Here is an 18,426-nt window from a genome sequence, read left to right on the forward strand (position 1 = left end):
AAACTTAAGCAACAAAACATTTACAAAATAAAGAAGTTGATAAATCTGATTTGCTGGTTCCAAAAGCTCCTTTCAGCTCCTATCCTACAAGCAGCGTGGTCTGGAACCGTCACAGTTTTTCCTCACACAGATCATTAAAAGTCACACATTCTATTGCTTTTACACACAGAGCACATGTCAGGGCTCCTTTATTATGGATTCTATGAAATTGATTCTATTACTTTAATTCCTCCCAATTCATTGGGTGTGTCACTTCTATCCTCTTCCATTTCAGACATCATCTACATGCAAAAGCATCAGGTGTTATCCATTCTTCCCCACATCAGGAGCTCCTGCTGTCTCTTATGTCTGCTTTCCCAGTTCATTGTCCCCTTACATTGAACTTCTGAGAACAGTCACAGTGAAAGGCATGACATGCCCACTATTCTGAGCTATCCATTCCTTACTTTCAGTGACCTTACTTGACCATCTGCAAGCAAGCCTCAGTTTTTCACTAGACCCAGAATCAACCCTTAGACCATCCTACTAATTGTAATGGAACAAAAGGGTCAATATTAACATCTTAACTCAAAAGTTGCCAACACAATTTCCTCAAAAACTGCAACTTTTCCTAGACTACCTTACAGCTGAAGAATTGAAAAACAGACCTCTGCTGAACTTTTACAAAGGCACACAAGGGAGTCAAGGTTCTTCTCCGCATTTCTGTAGCTTTCTCATTGTACAACATCTCATACAACAGAATCCTACTAGTAATCTCAAGTGCAAGTGTGATGAAAGTAGTAAATGTAATAGCTTGTTATTTCATTGAAACTACAAGTTTCAAGAGGCTCCTCCTATAGAGTAGCAAACTCTGCCTGCACTGTATGATAGCTGACAGCATAGGTGAAATGCTCATCTAATCATATATTCCTTCCTACACCAGACTAATATTTAGAAGAATGTTTAAAGATCGGGACAGCAACTGGGGACTCTCCTGAAGTGTTTCCTGCAGAAACACAGATCTCATCTCATCCCTACAGCGATTCTGCCCTCTGGTGGCTGGTTCCTCAATCACAGAAATGTGAGCTATGAATGGAGTTACAAGCTTTCCTCCCCACAAAGCTCAATTCTCCAAGGTCTCATACAAATTCTGCTTTTAAAAGATCTTCACAGTGACGACCTTCCATTCTCTTTTGGGGGAAATTCCACTGCCTAAATGCAACAACCCTCTCCCTCTTACAGTTTCTAGCTTGTCAGACGGTGATTATTTCTCAGACACACTGTTCTTCAGGACTTGATTTCTCTACACTTCTACCATTTTAGTATGTGCTTTTGTATCAACACGAGGTATTTTTAAATCATAATCCTTTCTATTCTGAGTGAACTAGTGGGGAAGCAATAGAGAAAGGGCAGGCAGATTTCTTATCTGCTTCTGGCAGAACTAATTACAGAATGCCAAAGAAGGAAAGTCTGTTTGCACAGGCTTCTAGAAGAAGAAAGACCAGAAAGCGTAAGGATAGATCAGCGAACAAGACTGTGTAGGCAGATACCTGCCCACCCCATGTGACACATGCTGTTACTCACCGTGCTGAGAGGAAGATGATTTCTCCAGCATGGATTTGTAGAGGTTTCGGAAGGACCAGCTAAGATCCTGGAAATTGATCTCAGAGTAGGAGAACTTGAAGTCATGGTTGGCACTGTACAGCGGGGGTGGCACATCGGCCCCTTCACGGCCCTGCCCCCCGGCTACAGTAGAGGCAACATCCACAGGTCCTGCAGCCTGCTAAAAGGTCCACACGTGACAGATATAAGGCCTTGGCTTTATACTATATTTTGTAACTTTTGACAGGGATCCAAACACTACCTACAGGTAGAACATGCACTGCTACCTCCTATCACTTAGCTCATCTCCCAACAGACCATCCCAAATGCCATTTTCCTTGACGGAAGTTAACCAACCACCCCCCATAGCACACTGGCTCCAACCATCCAGCCCTTTCTTAAATGTCACTTCCTCCTTATTTTGTCTGATTAACTTCTTCCCTTCCTTTTTATTTTTTCCTCCCCCCCCCCCCCCCCCCCTCACTTCTTAAGGCTTCTGTCCTTTTCTCCACTGCTCACCTGACTGTAGTTGGCAATGGGGGCAGTGCTCTGGAGTGACAGTTGAGGGGTGGCCTCAGATGGCAAAGAGGCTTCTGTGCTGACTGGAACAGCACCTCGGGGGCTCTTGCTTGCCTCTTGCTCTGGGGAGTCTTGTGGTATCTGTGGATGGGGAAGAAGGAGAAAAGAAGCCCAAATCAAAAACAGATGGAGAAGTGAAACTGCAGATGGGAAGCCAGCTCCCCCACTGTAGTTCATGGCTTAGAAAACGGGAGGACTAGGCCTTAGTCACCAAAGAGACAGGATAAAGGACTTTAAGCATTATTAACTTAGCTACCAAATGGCAGCAGCAACAGCCAATCAGCAAGATATACACATTAATTCATTCAGTTCTAGCCTTTGTTTCCCCAGTGTGCACACTTTGCCCCCAAAATGACAGCATCATCTGGTGCTGGAAGGACTCCTTGGAACAAGAAGGGAATTCCCCCTCCTGCTCCATGCTGTCAGGAAAGAGTAACACTCACGTCATCATCGGGAGGATGCCGCCTCTTGCGAGATATATCTGGACACGTATCTATTGTCCAATAAGAGCCCTGGAAAGAAGACCCAGTGGTGAATTACTTATTACTAAATCAGAGTGCTTCCTGCAGCAGGGATTTACTGCCTCAAAAAATGCCACATCTACTAAACATTAGGACCACCAGGACCACCCTGAATATCAGACAACCGAGACCTGGGTGCTGGAAACAGAGGTTGCTCTCTTGCATCGTGTTGTATTGAACAATGAGGTATGATGCTACTGGTGGAAGGCAGAATGCTTTACATTTCCATCACTTTGAGACAGGACACCAAGAAGAGCAAGAGATATTTTGATCCAAGACAGACCAACTCTTTTGGGCCTATACGCCCCCCTTCAGTACCTTCCTCACAGTATGTTATTTTTTATTGACTAATGAGGACCAACTCAGTGTTCAGACTGGGCAAAAAGAACTAGAAGGATCCCTTTTTCCATGCTTGTGAGATTTCACTTTAAGTACTGTGTCCTTTTGGGGACTTCCCAGGTAAGAAAGACATTGACATACAAGAAAACATCCAATGGAGGACCACCACGTTGGCTAGGGGACTAAAATACATGATGTACAAGCAGTTCACACAGACAGATCTGTTTAGGTTGGAGAAGAGAAGGCTAAGGAAATCTAACCACTGTCTTCAACTATGTGATAAAATTATAAAGGTGACAAAACCAAACTCTTCTCAGATATGCACAGCACAAAAATAAGATGCAACAAACACAAGTTACGTCAAGAGAAATTCCAATCAGATATAAATGATGGTGGTGCATTACTTAAACAAGTGCCCATCAAAGACCTGAACAACCCAATCATGTCCTGTCTGATAAGCTGGGAGAGGGGGGAGAGTGGTGTTTGACCTCCTGAGGTCCCTTTCAACCTGAAATAGTCTATAATTTTGTCAGTTTGTTGTTTTCTGAAGCAGTATACACAGAACTCCAGGGTGTGATTTAACTCATTTTGACCTCCGACTGAACCTGAATAATCAGTGACAAGCACAGGATGGGTTATCATTACAAACCCAGCCCAAAATGTCAATGAGCACCTTCACACATGTACTCTGAAGTCAGTCACGATTCCCTGAAATAAGCCGTATAATCAACAGTATTTTTGAGCAGTGGTCTTCAGAGACCTTACTTCAATTTTTAGATGCCAACTGAGCATCACCTAGTCCTTCAAATATAACCTGAAAAGGCCTACACGAAGGCCTGGCAACTTTAGGATGCAGAGGGATGGAGGAAAGTTAAAATAAATAAATAAAATAAAAGCCTTCTGTCTAAATGCATAGTTTCTCATCCCCACCATCTTCTTCTGCTTGTTTGTGTTGTATCTGCTTGCCATGTCTTGGTTTTGCTAGCAATTCTCCTTCACAATTATTACATACTAACAGAGCTTTATCAGCCTTTACTAACACAACAAATTACTAAATTCTTAACTTATACTTGTAACTGATATCTACAGATCTGAACTACCTGATCATGACATTTTTTTCCCCATTGCCAAATTGTCTGCAGTCTGTGTAAGTAATTCTGCTCTCACTTCTCTGGATCTTGCCTCCATGAAACCTATGAAGTCATGTCATAATCCTGCCATCCACCACCAGCCACTAAAGCCTTTCATAATAGAACAGGTTGGACCAGACCCACATCGTAAAGATGAAGAAGAAACAAAACTGAAAAAGTACGCTCAGCCCTATTTAGTCCTTTTTCCATTATGTTTAAAGTTAACAGAAGATCACAGATAAGAAAAAGAAGTGCTAAAACCATTCAGGCCCCTTTACAGGTTCCCTTTAAGCAAATGCTTCTGTAGCCAAGCACAGCAGTAAATCTTGCTACTGCTTCCATTTCTGCCTGCACTTTAGGTTTCAAATTCCAGTCATGAGTTAGAAAGAGCAACCCCTGCTTATTCCTTGCAGTTTAAAATGTCTTGCCCAGGAGCATGCAGATTTCTTACCTTCCCAGGATCATCCCTCGGTCGAGGCACTTTTCGAAAACACTTATTCAGAGAGAGGTTATGACGAATAGAGTTCTGAAGAGAAATTGAGAGATACAGGTAAGTGCTACAACAAAAAGGTACAGCCTTCTGTGTATGCTCAGGAGTGGGTAGAGAAAACAGAAGGGTAGCGTATACTCAAAAGCCAAACCTCACTACATATACCCACCATGCAGCAGAACAGAAGCTTAGGAAAGGAGAGGAATAGAATAGGCTGAGTAACTGGGGCTGAACCACCTATACAAATACAAAAGGTACAGTGAAAATAGTATCAGCGTGATGCAGAGACTGGTAGTAACGTGGGTTTTGTGGGTTCTTTTTGTTGGTGTTGTTTTTTTGTGGTGATTTTCCTCCCTCTTTTCCCCAGGATTCTTCTTAAGGGCCACCACATACACGCAACAAAAATCTCAGAAAAAATGGGACCTCCATCTCTCTTCATTTCTTCCAAATGGTCAATTTAATTTCACATCTGTTTCTCTTGATTTTGCTCAGTGAGCATATTTGGCACAGAACTAAGAAAATAACGTCCATTTATTAGACAGAAAGGGCACTTTAGCTATGGAAGTCCTTACCTTCCAACCAATACCAGCGTTTTTGTAGTAGGGAAAATTGTCACAGATCCAACGATAGATCTCACTAAGTGTCATCTTCTTGGCAGGCGATGAGTTGATTGCATACGTGATCAGAGTGGCATAGCTGTAACGTGGCTTCCCATCTTGATGCACTGCAGCCTCATCCTTACTGAGAGTAGCATTGGGATCAGTTGGTGAGCCTGGAGGACACTTTCGGGCAGCCCCTGGAGGTCCTGCTTGTGAGGAACCCCCTAGTTTTTCAATAGTAGCTCTTAAAGTAAGCTGTGGGAGCCAGTCAATGGAGGTGAGGCTGCTTTCCAGGTCAGAGGCCATGATGCTGGAAGCAGGTGTATCTGTGAGAAGACCGAAAAGCAGAATGAAAACTCCTGATACACAAACAAGATAAACCGTAAGAACAGAAATATCCATTTGCATTCCCCTTCTCTACTTCTTCCCCTATCACAAAATACCTGACTGAAGATCATCCTACTTCGTATACGTTATTCACAGACAGATATAATCATCCAAAAAGGCCTACCACTACATCTCCAGGAGGACCATTCTTGCGAGGACAGCACTGACAATAACTTTGCTAGGACAGCCTTATCCAGAGCATCCCAACTGTTCTCAGATAAAGAACCAAGATCTATTCAAAGGACGTGGACCTTCTTCAGCAGCTATATCACATTCATTCCTTTACTACCTAAGTAATATAACCTTGAGACCTTCACCAAGATTAGCTGTAATACAGTAGGTTTATTGTGTCATGTAAGAGGAGGATCATGGCTAAAAGGGAATACTCAATCATTCACACCATATCCAAACCACAATTGATCTAATGATCTAATTAAGATCATCTGGAAAAGTCAGGACTGTGACTATCTTAATTTGGGGAGAAATTAATTTCTCTCTAAGGCCCACTCTCTCTTTTTGCATCAGGTGACATTATAATTAATCCTATTCCTTAGGGCTAGGATTACATATCTCATTTTAAAACACCAAGATCATGCATAATACTATATATAGATAATTACATCTACCATGTCGAGGTGGAACAGACTATATAAAGCTTGTAATAGTTAAAGCTTTGCCTACCATAACCCATTTTTCCTAAATATACATACAATTTTGATTGCGTTAAATTTTGCTGAATTCACGAAATAACAAGCAAATATTTTGCCCAAATCTGAGACAGAAGAAAAACGGACTTATCCAAGCTCACACTACAAGCTTGCCACAGGGTAGAAACAGACTCAGGATCTTTCTTTTCATAAATATTACATATTCCCCCCCCACCCCCCAAAAAAAGAATTAAAACGCACCTGTCCAACATAACTAGCACTTGTACCCAGGGTTTCCTACTTAAATATTTTATAGGAATAAAATATTTAATAGCAGAAACATGGATGAACTTGTACACAGTACAAAAAGCTTATATGCTGCCTTTTGGAGTAGTCAGGGCATCATAAAGATCATTATTTTTACTTGCAATGAGAAGCATCATTATCGTTTGGACTGAGATAGTTTCCATGGTCACAACCTGCACTGCTGGGCTGCAAGTTCTGCATCTTTCATTTTGGAAATTAATCTCTGTAGAGAATTAGATGACACCACCCCATAGCTTGCTAATACATACAAAAGTTAAATGCCTAAAGACATGCACACGCTTTTGTACATGCTCATGTAACAAATCAACTATGTGCCTACATATGAGAGAGAACAGACTAGCATGAGCACGCACTGCATAGGAAAGATTCACCAGTCAACACCCCCACACAAGTCCATCACTCATCTGAGCAGATCAGATGAGAAAGGGAGACACGCAAATAGATATTCATTCATTAGAATATCTGAGTACTCATGCAGAGTATGATATAATACTCTGGTAGAGTATAATAGACACTCATTCTAAAAATAGGTATTTTACAATAACACAGTATGGATGCACCCAGCATTTTGACACAGAAGCTCCCCATGCTTCCCCCACAACCATATGCATTACACAGAATCACTGAATGGTTAGGACTGGAAGGGACCTCTGGAGGCCATCTGGTCCAACACCACTGCTCAAGCAGGGACACCCAGAGCACACTGCCCAGGACCACGTCCAGGTGGCCTTTGAAGATCTCCAAGGAGGGAGACTCCACCGCCTCTTTGGGCAACCTGTGCCAGTGCTCCATCACCTGCACAGTGGCAAAGTGTTTCCTGATGTTTAGAGGGAACTTCCTGCCTTTCGGTTTGTGCTGACTGCCTCATATCCTGGCACTGGGCACCACTGAAAAGAGCCTGGCTCCACCTCCTTTGCACCCTTCCATCAGGTATTTATAGACATTGCTAAGATCCCCCTGAGCCTCCTCTTCTCCAGGCTGAACAGTCACAGGTCTCTTGGCCTCTCCCCACAGGAGGGGTACTCAGTCCCTTGATCATCTTGGTAGCCCTCTGTTGGACTCCTTCTAGTATTCACATGTTTCTCTTGTTTTGGGAAGCCCAGAAATGGACACAGTGCTCCAGGTGTGGCCTCACCAGTGCTGGGTGGAGGGGAAGGATCACCTCTCTTGACCTGCTGGTGGTACTTTGCCTAATGCAGCCAAGAAAGCCATTAGCCTTCTTAGCAGCACTGACATATGGTTGACTCATATTCAACTTGGTGTCTACCAGGATTCCTAGGTCCTTTTCAGCAGAGATGCTTTCCATCTGAGCGGCCCCCAGTATGTACCAGTGCCTGGGGTTGTTCCTCCCTAGATGGAGGACTTTGCACTTTTCATTGTTGAACTTCATGAGATTCTTGTCAGCCCACCTCTCCAACCTGTCAAGATCCCTCTGGATGGCAGTGCAGCCCGCTGGTGAGTCAACCACTCCCCCCAGTTTTGTGTCATCACCACCTCACCCAGATCATTAATTAAAATGTTAAACAGGACTGCACCCAGCATTGCCTTCTGGGGTTCACTGGCAGCTGCTGGTCTCCAACCAGACTTTGCACCACTGACCACTACCTTCAAGGTCCAGCCATTTGGCCAGTTTTTGACCCACCTCACGCTTCTGCACTGATGTGCTCTCACAGTACAGAAGAATGCAAAAAGTCTACACTCCCAACATGTTCCTACACACTAAACCTTTCATTTTCATGCACATTTTCATGTGCGCACGACACCTTCCAGGCCTCGGCCACCTACACAGCACACCAACGAAACCCAGCCCTCAACCTCCACAAGCAGCTGCTCCAGCACACGGGGCTGAGAAAACACCTCCTAATGGCACAGCTAACGTTACCGCTCACGCTCCAGTGCCTGCATGGATTGAAAAGTAAAATTGCACCACTACAGTATCTGTAGTGGGTGGAAACATTTTTCTGCCTGTGGAGGAAAGGAAAAGCCCAACTGCTACTACCTTATCTATCTACTCATCTGCCACAGTATCACAGATGACGGCGATGACTACTTGCTCTGCAGCTAAGTGATGAGAGCTGCAAAAGGCTTTACATTCATTATGTAGCCTGCTAAAGTTATTGCTTATTGAACATAGATCCGTTCAACCAAGAAGAGCCAATCTCAAGCATTTTTAAAAAACAGAAAGCAGCATTATTCCTTTCCAAATCATACAAGGGTAAAGCAACAATATATTTTTATACAGCTTTGGGCACACGGACAAAGACTGCTGAGACTGCTGACATCGAACTGAAACACAGCTAGACTTGCATGGTAACTCTACTTGGACAGCCCTCACTAAAAAGTATTATTTTGATCAACTTGGGAGGAAACAAACATGAACTATTGTCAGATGAAGGTTGAATTTTCTAAGTGTGCCTCATATAAATTTCAATTTTTCACAATGCGATCAGAGAACACATCATATGCATTACACAATTAAGAAATATCAGTTGTGCTAACAATACAAATCAAAAACAAAATAGTTACAAGTTACAGCTAACACCCCCTTTTTTTTTTTTAAAGACAAACACATACCAAGAAAATGAAGTTACTAAAGCCTATAACAGATTGAGATACCAAAATGAAAGGAAAAAAAATTAAGAAACAACAGAAAACACTGCAGTTTTCACAGAGATTCAGATTTGCCCAGCTTATGTCAGCAGAGCATTTAGCTCTACTTCATTGGCTATGAAGTAAAATGCAAAGCTGATATGCAACATACCCACTATCAAATATACAAGCATTACTGTATTCGTGTAAAACATTTGTCAGAGAGGCAAGCAAGATTAGAATTGGGTCCCATTACTTTCACACTAAGAATCTGACTTTTTTTTTTTTTCATTCCCTGGTTTATAAAACACTTTGACAAGAAAACAAAATCCTTAAACATTAAATATCTATATAATTAAATATATATGTATATGAATATATGTATGCATATGCACTAATCAACCGTATTGAAACAATTACTTCTCAGTAAAATACAGCAGCTCTTTAAGAATACACACACTAGACAGTAATTCTGAACAGAAAGACTTTTAGACAGACAACAATCACCTGTGATATTTCAAAGCAGTGGAATAAGATTGTTTTTCCAAGCTTAAACTTTAACATATTACCGGAATTATAAATCTGTATCCTGGCAATAAAGGATCTATAATATTCATGCACAGCCAAACCCTCAGGTAAGGTGGCAATTCCAGAACAATGTTGATACAAAAATAATTTGGTGTAATTTGTTACTAAATTACTATAACAATAGTACTTGCTATAATTTGTGCTGCATATTTTCATTCATCTGATCTGAGCCGTACACCAGCTTGACACTACTTAATGGTACAGTATAACACCACTACAGCCAAACTTCAGCAGCTGATGGTTCTTTCATCTTTCCCTTCCCAGTTCATTGCCCGACAATTCTTCTTGCAAACTCCTGTTTTATAATCCCACTCAATGAGAGGGAAAAAAAAAAAAAAAACAACTAGTGAATAACAAACATACTGAACTAGAAACAAGGGTGTTTAAAAAAATCCTACCATATTAGCAAGACGGATTTAACTTCAAAGAAATAAAAAGAAAGTCAAAGACCAGAATTCATAATCTCCCATTTTGAATGTACAGAAGTAAATGTTATCAGTTTATATATTTGATTGACTTTAAAAAACAGCTGTAAGGTAGCCAGTCGTAAGCACCATCAACAGCTGGAAATTGACTGCACGGTCTTCATTCCTCAAGTACTAACTAGTTCCAGTACAACACCAAGTCAAGACAGATCAGAGATATAAAAGCGACAGCCAAGCACCAACTCAGATCTACAGTTAAATACACAAGAATCTGTCTGATTCATAAGGAAAACGTATTAAAGAAAATCCTAGCACAGAATACCTGTTAATAACCATTAATTCCCTTGGGACTAGTAACACTTCACTGCAGCGTTCCAGGAAAGCTACTGCCTTACCTTGAGTATCTGCAGCTAACAAATTGAACCTCAGGTTGAAATCGTAAGCCAGCTTTCTGTCTATCAGGTTGTACTGTACCTGCTGCTGGACTGAAGAAATCTGTACTTTGCCTACCCTGCTGTTTTGCAAATGCTTGTTCTCAGCCAGTCAGCCCTTACCTTGTACCACTACTCCTTATATATCAGGAACTGAAGAAATGTGTGAAAAGTGAGGAACAACACTCTGAGGGGCATACTGTATGCGATCAATTAACATTTATAACCTGGAATATTCTCTAAGGCAGGGCCCAAAGGCTGTCCATTCAGCAGAGAGTGAAGCAATGAATGAAACTACACTGCACACAGCCTATAGCTAATGCATATTCTACAATAACTCTGTAGTTTTACTTTCTAAATTTACTTCCACTGTTACTTTATTTTTCTTCCTCCTGCCATTCTAATCCAATGAAACACTGCTGGTGAAACACTCGAAGGAGACTCAACCTAATTTTCTCAACATAAACTTTGAGAAGGAAGATACACAAAACAGACTACCAAGTAGCGAGATACATTGCTGCAGAACACCTGTAAAGATAAGATCACTTCTATTTAGGTGCCTGAAGCACAGATCCAGTGCTGACAGTATCCATCTAATATAGTCCGACATAAACGTCACTTCTGGGGTATTTAGCAAACAAATAAACATCATCATGGGGAAAAAAAAAAAAAGAACAACTTGACCACTGAAACAGAAAGGTGAGCAGGATGCCAATTAGACTAAACTGCCTCAGAAACTAAGGAAGAAAGTAACACATGAGAATGCATGAGAAAATAGCTTCTACTTTGACAAAAAAAAATTGATGTACTTTATTAAGGTTATCAAGGAGCTGGAGATTATCAAGGGGCTGGAGCACCTCTCCTATGAAGACAGGCTGAGGGAGTTGGGGTTGTTCAGCCTGGAGCAGAGAAGGCTCCAGGGAGACCTTAGAGCGGCCTTACAGTACCTACAGGGGGCCTGCAGGAGAGCTGGGGAGGGACTCTGTCAGGGGGTGGAGTGATAAGACAAGGGGGAATGACTTTAAAGCAAAAGAGGGGAGGTTTAGATTGGATATGAGGAATAAATTCTTCACTCAGAGGGTGGTGAAGCACTGGCACAGGCTGCCCAGAGAAGCTGTGGATGCCCCATCCCTGGAGGTGTTCAAGGCCAGGCTGGATGGGGCTTTGGGCAACCTGGTCTGGTGGGAGGTGTCCCTGCCCATGGCAGGGGGGTTGGAACTGGATGGTCTTTAGGGTCTCTTCCAACCCAAATCATTCTATGGTTGTTCATAAATGAAACTGAACCTGCAAAGACTGGCAGGGGTTGTGTTGTTGTGGGAGGTTGTATTTTTGCAGGCAAAAACACAGGGGTTGTATTTTTGCAGGCAAAAATAAAAGCATTGCAGTTAGAAAGTACACTTCTGTTTGCAGTACCATATAAAAGGAGGAAAAGCAGTCCCTGTGGCAAAGAGGTAACAGTAATCATCATACCCTAGAACCACCCTTCCCTTCTTTGGGAGCAGTATCACCAGCACAAAAAATAAACTAATACAGTAATTAAACTAATAAGCTAATAATTTATTCCCAATAAATTATTGGACTGGAGGTGTGGTAATAGAGTATGCACAGTTCACACTACGCATGAACTACGAAGGAAAAAAAAAGAAGACTTCAACCAAAGGAAGTTACTATCATCTAAAAGCACACATCTATATGAATATGAACTGTCATACTCTGTGCCTGTCCATGTCACAGTTATCTGACTCTATGCCCCCCTACTCAAAACCATTTAGTGTGCAAGACTGAATGGCTTTGAATGTTCAGTGCTTTTTCACGTAAAAGATTACATGTAATACAATAATTAGGACATCCTGAACTGAAAATTTGCTAAAAGTTCCAACACAAACTAAGATGGTGCTGAAACATCAGCATCAGAGGAAGATGAAAACTTTTGGATCATGTATAGCTCACTATAAATCACTGAACTAATTGTTTTGTTACAATTATATTGTTTTATACCTATGGTTTTCCTTTAACAAACAAATCTCAACAACATAAGGTTCATACTAACTCTGAGAGAAGGGAATAAAAATAAAAAAAATTGTTTTCATAATAGCTACCCATTAAATGAATGTCAAAACAGTACAATTTTTTGAAATAATACCTTTTGATTCCCTTTTTTTTTTTTTGGAAAGATGCATGCGCAAGGAATGATTTTATATTTTGAATTTATTGAATGAACAGCCCTGTCTGTGAATGTAGTCTTGGTACAACTGAAACAAGAAGATTTGTAGCAACTTTAAAGTCACCAAAACCCATGTGCTAGAAGTGCATAAGGATCCAATTCCTAAAGTTACTATGTATTAGCTTTGTACAAAACTGGCAGAAAGATACAGTTTACAAAACTTGACCTGCATATTTAAACTTATCAATAGATAGCATTACAGCCAACATCCAAAATATCACATCAAGGGAAACAGTGTCTTTACAGGCATAAAAGGGTAGGATCAAACAGTTTGATCCAAATTTCAATAGTAAGACCAACTAGTCAAAAGACTTTTGTCATTTGCTATATAAACATGCTGTAGAAATGCAGAGAAACACTCAGCAAGCATTGCAGAAACCCCTCAGACAGTCTGAAAATGTGTTCAAAGTTAAGATTAGTGTGCTTATTTATGGTGCTGTGAGAGTGGGGAATAAGTAACACCTGTTAAAAGAAACAGCAAATGATATTGAGAATAGTGGCATGCTTAAAATACTTCTGAGCTAAAAGTTACTTTATTTGTAGTAAGACCATCATAAAAGATTTATTCTAATAATAAGCCTAATGTCCCACTATTAAAAAAAAAAAAGTAAAAAGCAAACCAAGCAAATCTGAAGCAGCACAATGAAAATACATCACCACAGCAGAAGGATCTCTACAACATCCCTCCACCTTCAGAACCACTACGCAACATCTTACCATTGGAAATAGGAGCACCATTCTAAACACATGCCAAGAAGGCAGGAGAAATCTTCGGCATTAACTTTAAGAATATTAACAGAACAATTAGTCCTACACTGAAAAAGGTATTGGGTATTGTTTTTGGAAATAGTTTAAATTTATGAGCACATATCTGGAACAAAGGTTTCCCTTGGAAACCCAGAAGCCTGAGGTAGATAAACCATATTTAAGAGAAGGTATTTTCCCCCAGCTTCATGGAAGCACCTAGTTTGAAAAGGATTTCAATTTTAGCTGCCTATCAGAATCATATCCCGTAGTAAAGCTTCAGTACAGGATATGCAAACGCTGATATGACACACAGATTGTCTCTGAAATTAGAGACAATCAGAAGTAGATCAGCATGCAAAGTATCTTGTTCAGAAGATCTTCACATCATTGCAAAGACAGCTAGAAAAACCCAGGTTAAAAAAATGCAACATGCACTTGTAAATAAAAAAGTGTGTTCTTATTCACATTAAAAAATGGATCTGTCAGTAAAAAATGAAAATCCGACTGCAAGTGGCCAGAATCTGTACACTAAAATCTGAACCACTGAAAAAGACATTAGTCCATATGAATTCTGCAATAGCTGCTGAAACAAGCCACAACCCACTCTGAGCCTCTTGAGAAAATGGGTATCGAGCACCAACTTTGTATTGAATTCTTAGAGAATAAGGAAACTGGTATCAAGTACAGATTAGTGGAATACCACCTGGCACAGCAAATGCTCCCAGAGTTGGGATTACCAAAGCACTGCAGAAAAACTTGTTTGGAAGCAAAGTACAGATGAAATTTAAGTTGTAGATTGATCAGATGAATCATGTAACACTGTGTAAAGTTCACAAACTAGGTCTCAAGCACAACTTTAAACATAATTCTTTTTCACTTTTTTGTTAGCTGTTAATTTGAACTAATGTGATTGAACAGTCTTCCAGGAGACATCTGACAGCCTCCAGCCAGGTGCACAACTTTTAAAGATTTATAGCCAGTGTGAAAGTCAAAAGGATTCCACATACCACAGGAGAAGGGATGTATACCCATTAACTGTTTCTGCTAGCTTAAAATGCTATTATTGCTACTTGGCATTCTGCATCCTACCTGCAAAGTGCTACTTTCTGTGTGTCATCCTCAAACTAAACCTCCTGTTCAGCCTGTTACAGATACATAAAGAAGCCATGTTCTTCCACAGGCACGCTTACCACAGTTACTACCTTGTTATTCTGAATAAATGTTTTCTGCTCCAACTCCGACCTTCCCAGTCTCCGAGATGTGTCTTTGCTTATGACTATCTTTATTTACTCTCGTAATCAGTCCCGTTCACAGAAGCAGCCTGGGAGAGGAGGACACATGTAATAACCCAGCTACATCTGAGTATCAGTAAGGCCTTTTGAATAATTTTCAAATATGTAAATAAGTAACCTCCAGTTTGTCTTGCCTCTATTGGCTGGCAATTTTCCTATATGTATCAAGGTATGAGTCAGCTGAGGAAGAATGTGAAGGGATGATCACGCAAGAAATGGAAAAGCACGATGTCATGCCTGTGTTGCTGGAGAGCAAAGGACAATACAATAAAAGTCAGAAACAGATAGGGGAGAAACATAAATGCGGAAGGCTCCTCAGAGGAGGTACAAGAAGCTGTGACCTTACGTGGTGCATGATAGCCAGTGGACAGAACTGAGGGGGGGGAGAGGTGGCAACGTTTTGATTAAAAATGCCAGGAGGTTTGCTTCAGCAACTGTCTTTTTGACAAGACTCAGGGAAAGTAAGAGAGTTGTCAGAGGCCAGGAAGAAGAGAGAGCAGTAACTGAGATGGTAAGCAAAACAGAAAGCATAAGGGTTACCCAAAGAGACAACTAAGAAAGACGCAGCAGATTACGGCCACGAAATTGGAGGATGAGGTCTTATATTGTAAGTGTAAAAAGAATAGCGCGATTCGGAGAAAACCATGTCCAACTACGGTCCGACTGTGGAAGATTGCAACAGAGGAAAGCAGGAAACAAAGGGAAATCTCAAGGGAGATTTCTGGAGTTTCATCCTGGTCTCAGCAATTTTAAACTATCAGCAAATCATTAAAAAAAAAAAAAGACATTAAGGTGGTATGCTGAGATGCATAATGTAATATTACTGGCATGAGGAAAGTGAAAAAAAGCCAGGAGAGCATGCCAGAAGTGGGTCTGTGTGTCTAACTTATGAAAAAATAAACGGAGGAAGGTAAGTGGCCTAGTACAGAAGTAACTGAATAAATAACTAGAACAGCAGGAGGGAAACCAGGAAAATACAGACACAAAAGTCAAGGGAGGACAAGATTTCAAGACTGGGCACGATCAAGTGTCAAAAACAGCAGGGAAGCCAAGAAGGATGAAGATGGAATACAGACCCTGAGACCTGGCCAAGAAAAGGTCATTAGAGATCTTAGAAGGAGACTCTTCAAGGGAGTCAGAACATCTATACTTAAGTCAACTTTAAAAACAATTCTAGGCTGCAGACATGGTACGGGATCTGTCACCCTTCAGTTTTGGCTTTGCGGGTCCTTCCATGAAACAAAAATGAACAGGGGCATCATGCTTTCACTGCTTCTCAGTGCCAAGAAAAGCAGCATACAGAGGCTTTGAGTTCAATTTCACATTGCAATTAAGGTAATCAACAGGAAGAAGAACACCAATAACAACACCCAGCCTTTATAAAGTGTTTCTCATCCTCATACTTCGGAACCCTTATGAAGGAACGATACCCTCTTCCAGTATAAATAGGAAGCTGTGCAAAGAGAAGCACACAGCGCAAGGTCAGCCAGCAGAGGAGCAGCAGAGCCATGCAGAGAACACAAGTCTCCCACACCAGTTTTCTTCCTTGAAACTTTGTCTGCTTTGTCCAGGTAGAGATAAATGGAATTTCAGAGGTAATTAATAGTTTGTCCATTTTTGTCTGCAAGTTACAGATGGAGAGGGAGACTTTTTTTTTTTTACTTAATATTTTTTGGGGGAAACTGAGATTTCAGAAACTTTGCTCCTTTTTTAACTTACGACAACAGAAAGTTCAGATTCCTTCCCAGTTATTCAGATTTGAACTTTTAACAGTATGTATATATTTCTCATAATCAGCCACAGCCTTTACACAGCAAAGAGCATAAACAAAATTTGAATTGCTAATGTAAAAAAGAAAAAGCAAATACTTTTTCCTCAAGGTATAAAAGCTCTCACTCCTCATCTCTCCCTCATTACTCAGTCTCTGTTATACATTAGAAAGGCCAAACAAAAACACACATTCCTTTATTTGTTGACTTCACATCAAGCAAACTGACCAGCTTAGAAAGATCAGATCAGAAACGAGGTACTGGGCCTTGCACAAATTGTTCACACCAATTCAAAACCAAGATCCTGAGGTGCTGGGAGCAACCAGAGATTGTAATGCATGGGTTTTTTTTTTCATTCTAACCGAATAAAACCTAGCTATTCCTGAAGAAAGGAAGGGGACAGTCAGGAAAGGAACATGGGAGACAAAGTGCCATTCCCCAGCTTTGTTGACCTAGACATTTTCAGATGAACAAAGTTTTATATTTGTATAAAAAGATGCTTCCTGATACAAACCCTGACCAAAAAAAAAAAAAAAGGAAAACTTCATCTGTAAGCATGTAATCTAACAAAAGCCAAAGATTGAAATGCAGGTGCATAAATAATAAGATCTGTGAAACGGGTTAAGAAAGGACTCCTGATAGTAAAGAAACTTTGAAAGGGCATATGGAATGCTTGCTCTTTGAAGAGACAAGAAGCGTTTTAGGCTTCCAGGACCACAAGAGAGAATGACAAACGGACAGTAAGGAAAATGAGATGCAAAGAGCAGTACAGAGAGAACTGGGAGGAGTACTGGGGTGTAGGAGGAAGTGAAAGTAAAGTAGATGGGGTGGAAACACGCTGGGCCTTAAAGGTGCAGGAGAAGAACCTGACTATGACATGAAGATAGGAAGCCGGGGACGGGATTCAGAAAACAGCTGACCAGGTCAGCAACTAGCAGAACCTGTGTCTTCTACCTTTAAGGCACCGACTCAAAGGTTAGTATTAGGATGGGGTAGAGGATGGAGCAGGTCAAAGACTGAAGGATAAAACAACTGCCTAGTCCAAATATTGGCAAAGCACCATAGGTCACAACTGTAAACGGGTCCCACACTCTGTTGTGAGGTCTCTGAATTCTGAAACATTCCCAGAATTTCGCACGTTCCTTTTCAAATGTAAAGTGAAAATTTTGCAGTTCATTAATTGTGAAAACGTCCTGCAGCATGCTTGCCCTCTCTCAGTAACATACACTCACAGGCTGCCTTTAAGCACGGAAAAACTAAGGGCAGAGTAAAAGTACGCTACGGATTTTTATGTTCATCATATATACCTCAGAAGGAGGACACATCAATAGCGCAATAGGTAGCAAGTATCAATAATAAACCCTACAAAGATGATAAGCATTTTGCAGTTGAACACAAATGGGATATTCTTGCTAAAATAACAAGTACAGCAGCCAGCAAAACAGGGGTTCAACTGCTTTTCTTTAGGCTTCAGAATTAACACATCTGGAGAATTCAGACATTTTGGAAATAACAATTTTAGGCTGTCCGTCAACCTGGACGCTACTCTCATTTTCAAAGTTGTCTTCCGGAAGTGCTAAAACATTTTATTATTATTATTATTATTATTATTATTAAAGTTTCAATTCCGAAGCATCACATGGCAACAGTTTCTGCAAATGAAGTACCACAGAACACAGAGGGTTCTGTTTTCAAGTCATTGGTTACAATCCCAAAGTTGGGAAAAGCAAATGGAAAAATGAGTCCAAAAGCATTTCATCT

General features: G+C 40.8%; 1 protein-coding gene across 2 annotated transcripts in view; it reads right to left on the reverse strand.

The window, feature by feature from the left end:
- Positions 1-18,426, reverse strand: part of FOXJ2 (forkhead box J2) — a 32,445-nt gene that overhangs the window by 9,541 nt on the left and 4,478 nt on the right. The window contains exons 2-6 of one of the 2 annotated variants that reach the window (XM_013199879.3): positions 5,213-5,565; positions 4,602-4,676; positions 2,604-2,672; positions 2,101-2,241; positions 1,564-1,759 (exon numbers count right to left, since the gene is read on the reverse strand). In XM_013199879.3, coding sequence (XP_013055333.1) covers positions 1,564-1,759; positions 2,101-2,241; positions 2,604-2,672; positions 4,602-4,676; positions 5,213-5,545 — 814 coding nt within the window. In that variant the 5' untranslated portion in view covers positions 5,546-5,565. Of the gene's footprint in view, positions 1-1,563; positions 1,763-2,100; positions 2,242-2,603; positions 2,673-4,601; positions 4,677-5,212; positions 5,566-18,426 lie in introns of both variants that reach the window. The other variant, XM_048052973.2, reaches the window with a different exon arrangement.

The sequence above is a fragment of the Anser cygnoides genome, chromosome 1 (genome assembly GCF_040182565.1).
Source record: "Anser cygnoides isolate HZ-2024a breed goose chromosome 1, Taihu_goose_T2T_genome, whole genome shotgun sequence".
NCBI lineage: Eukaryota > Metazoa > Chordata > Aves > Anseriformes > Anatidae > Anser > Anser cygnoides.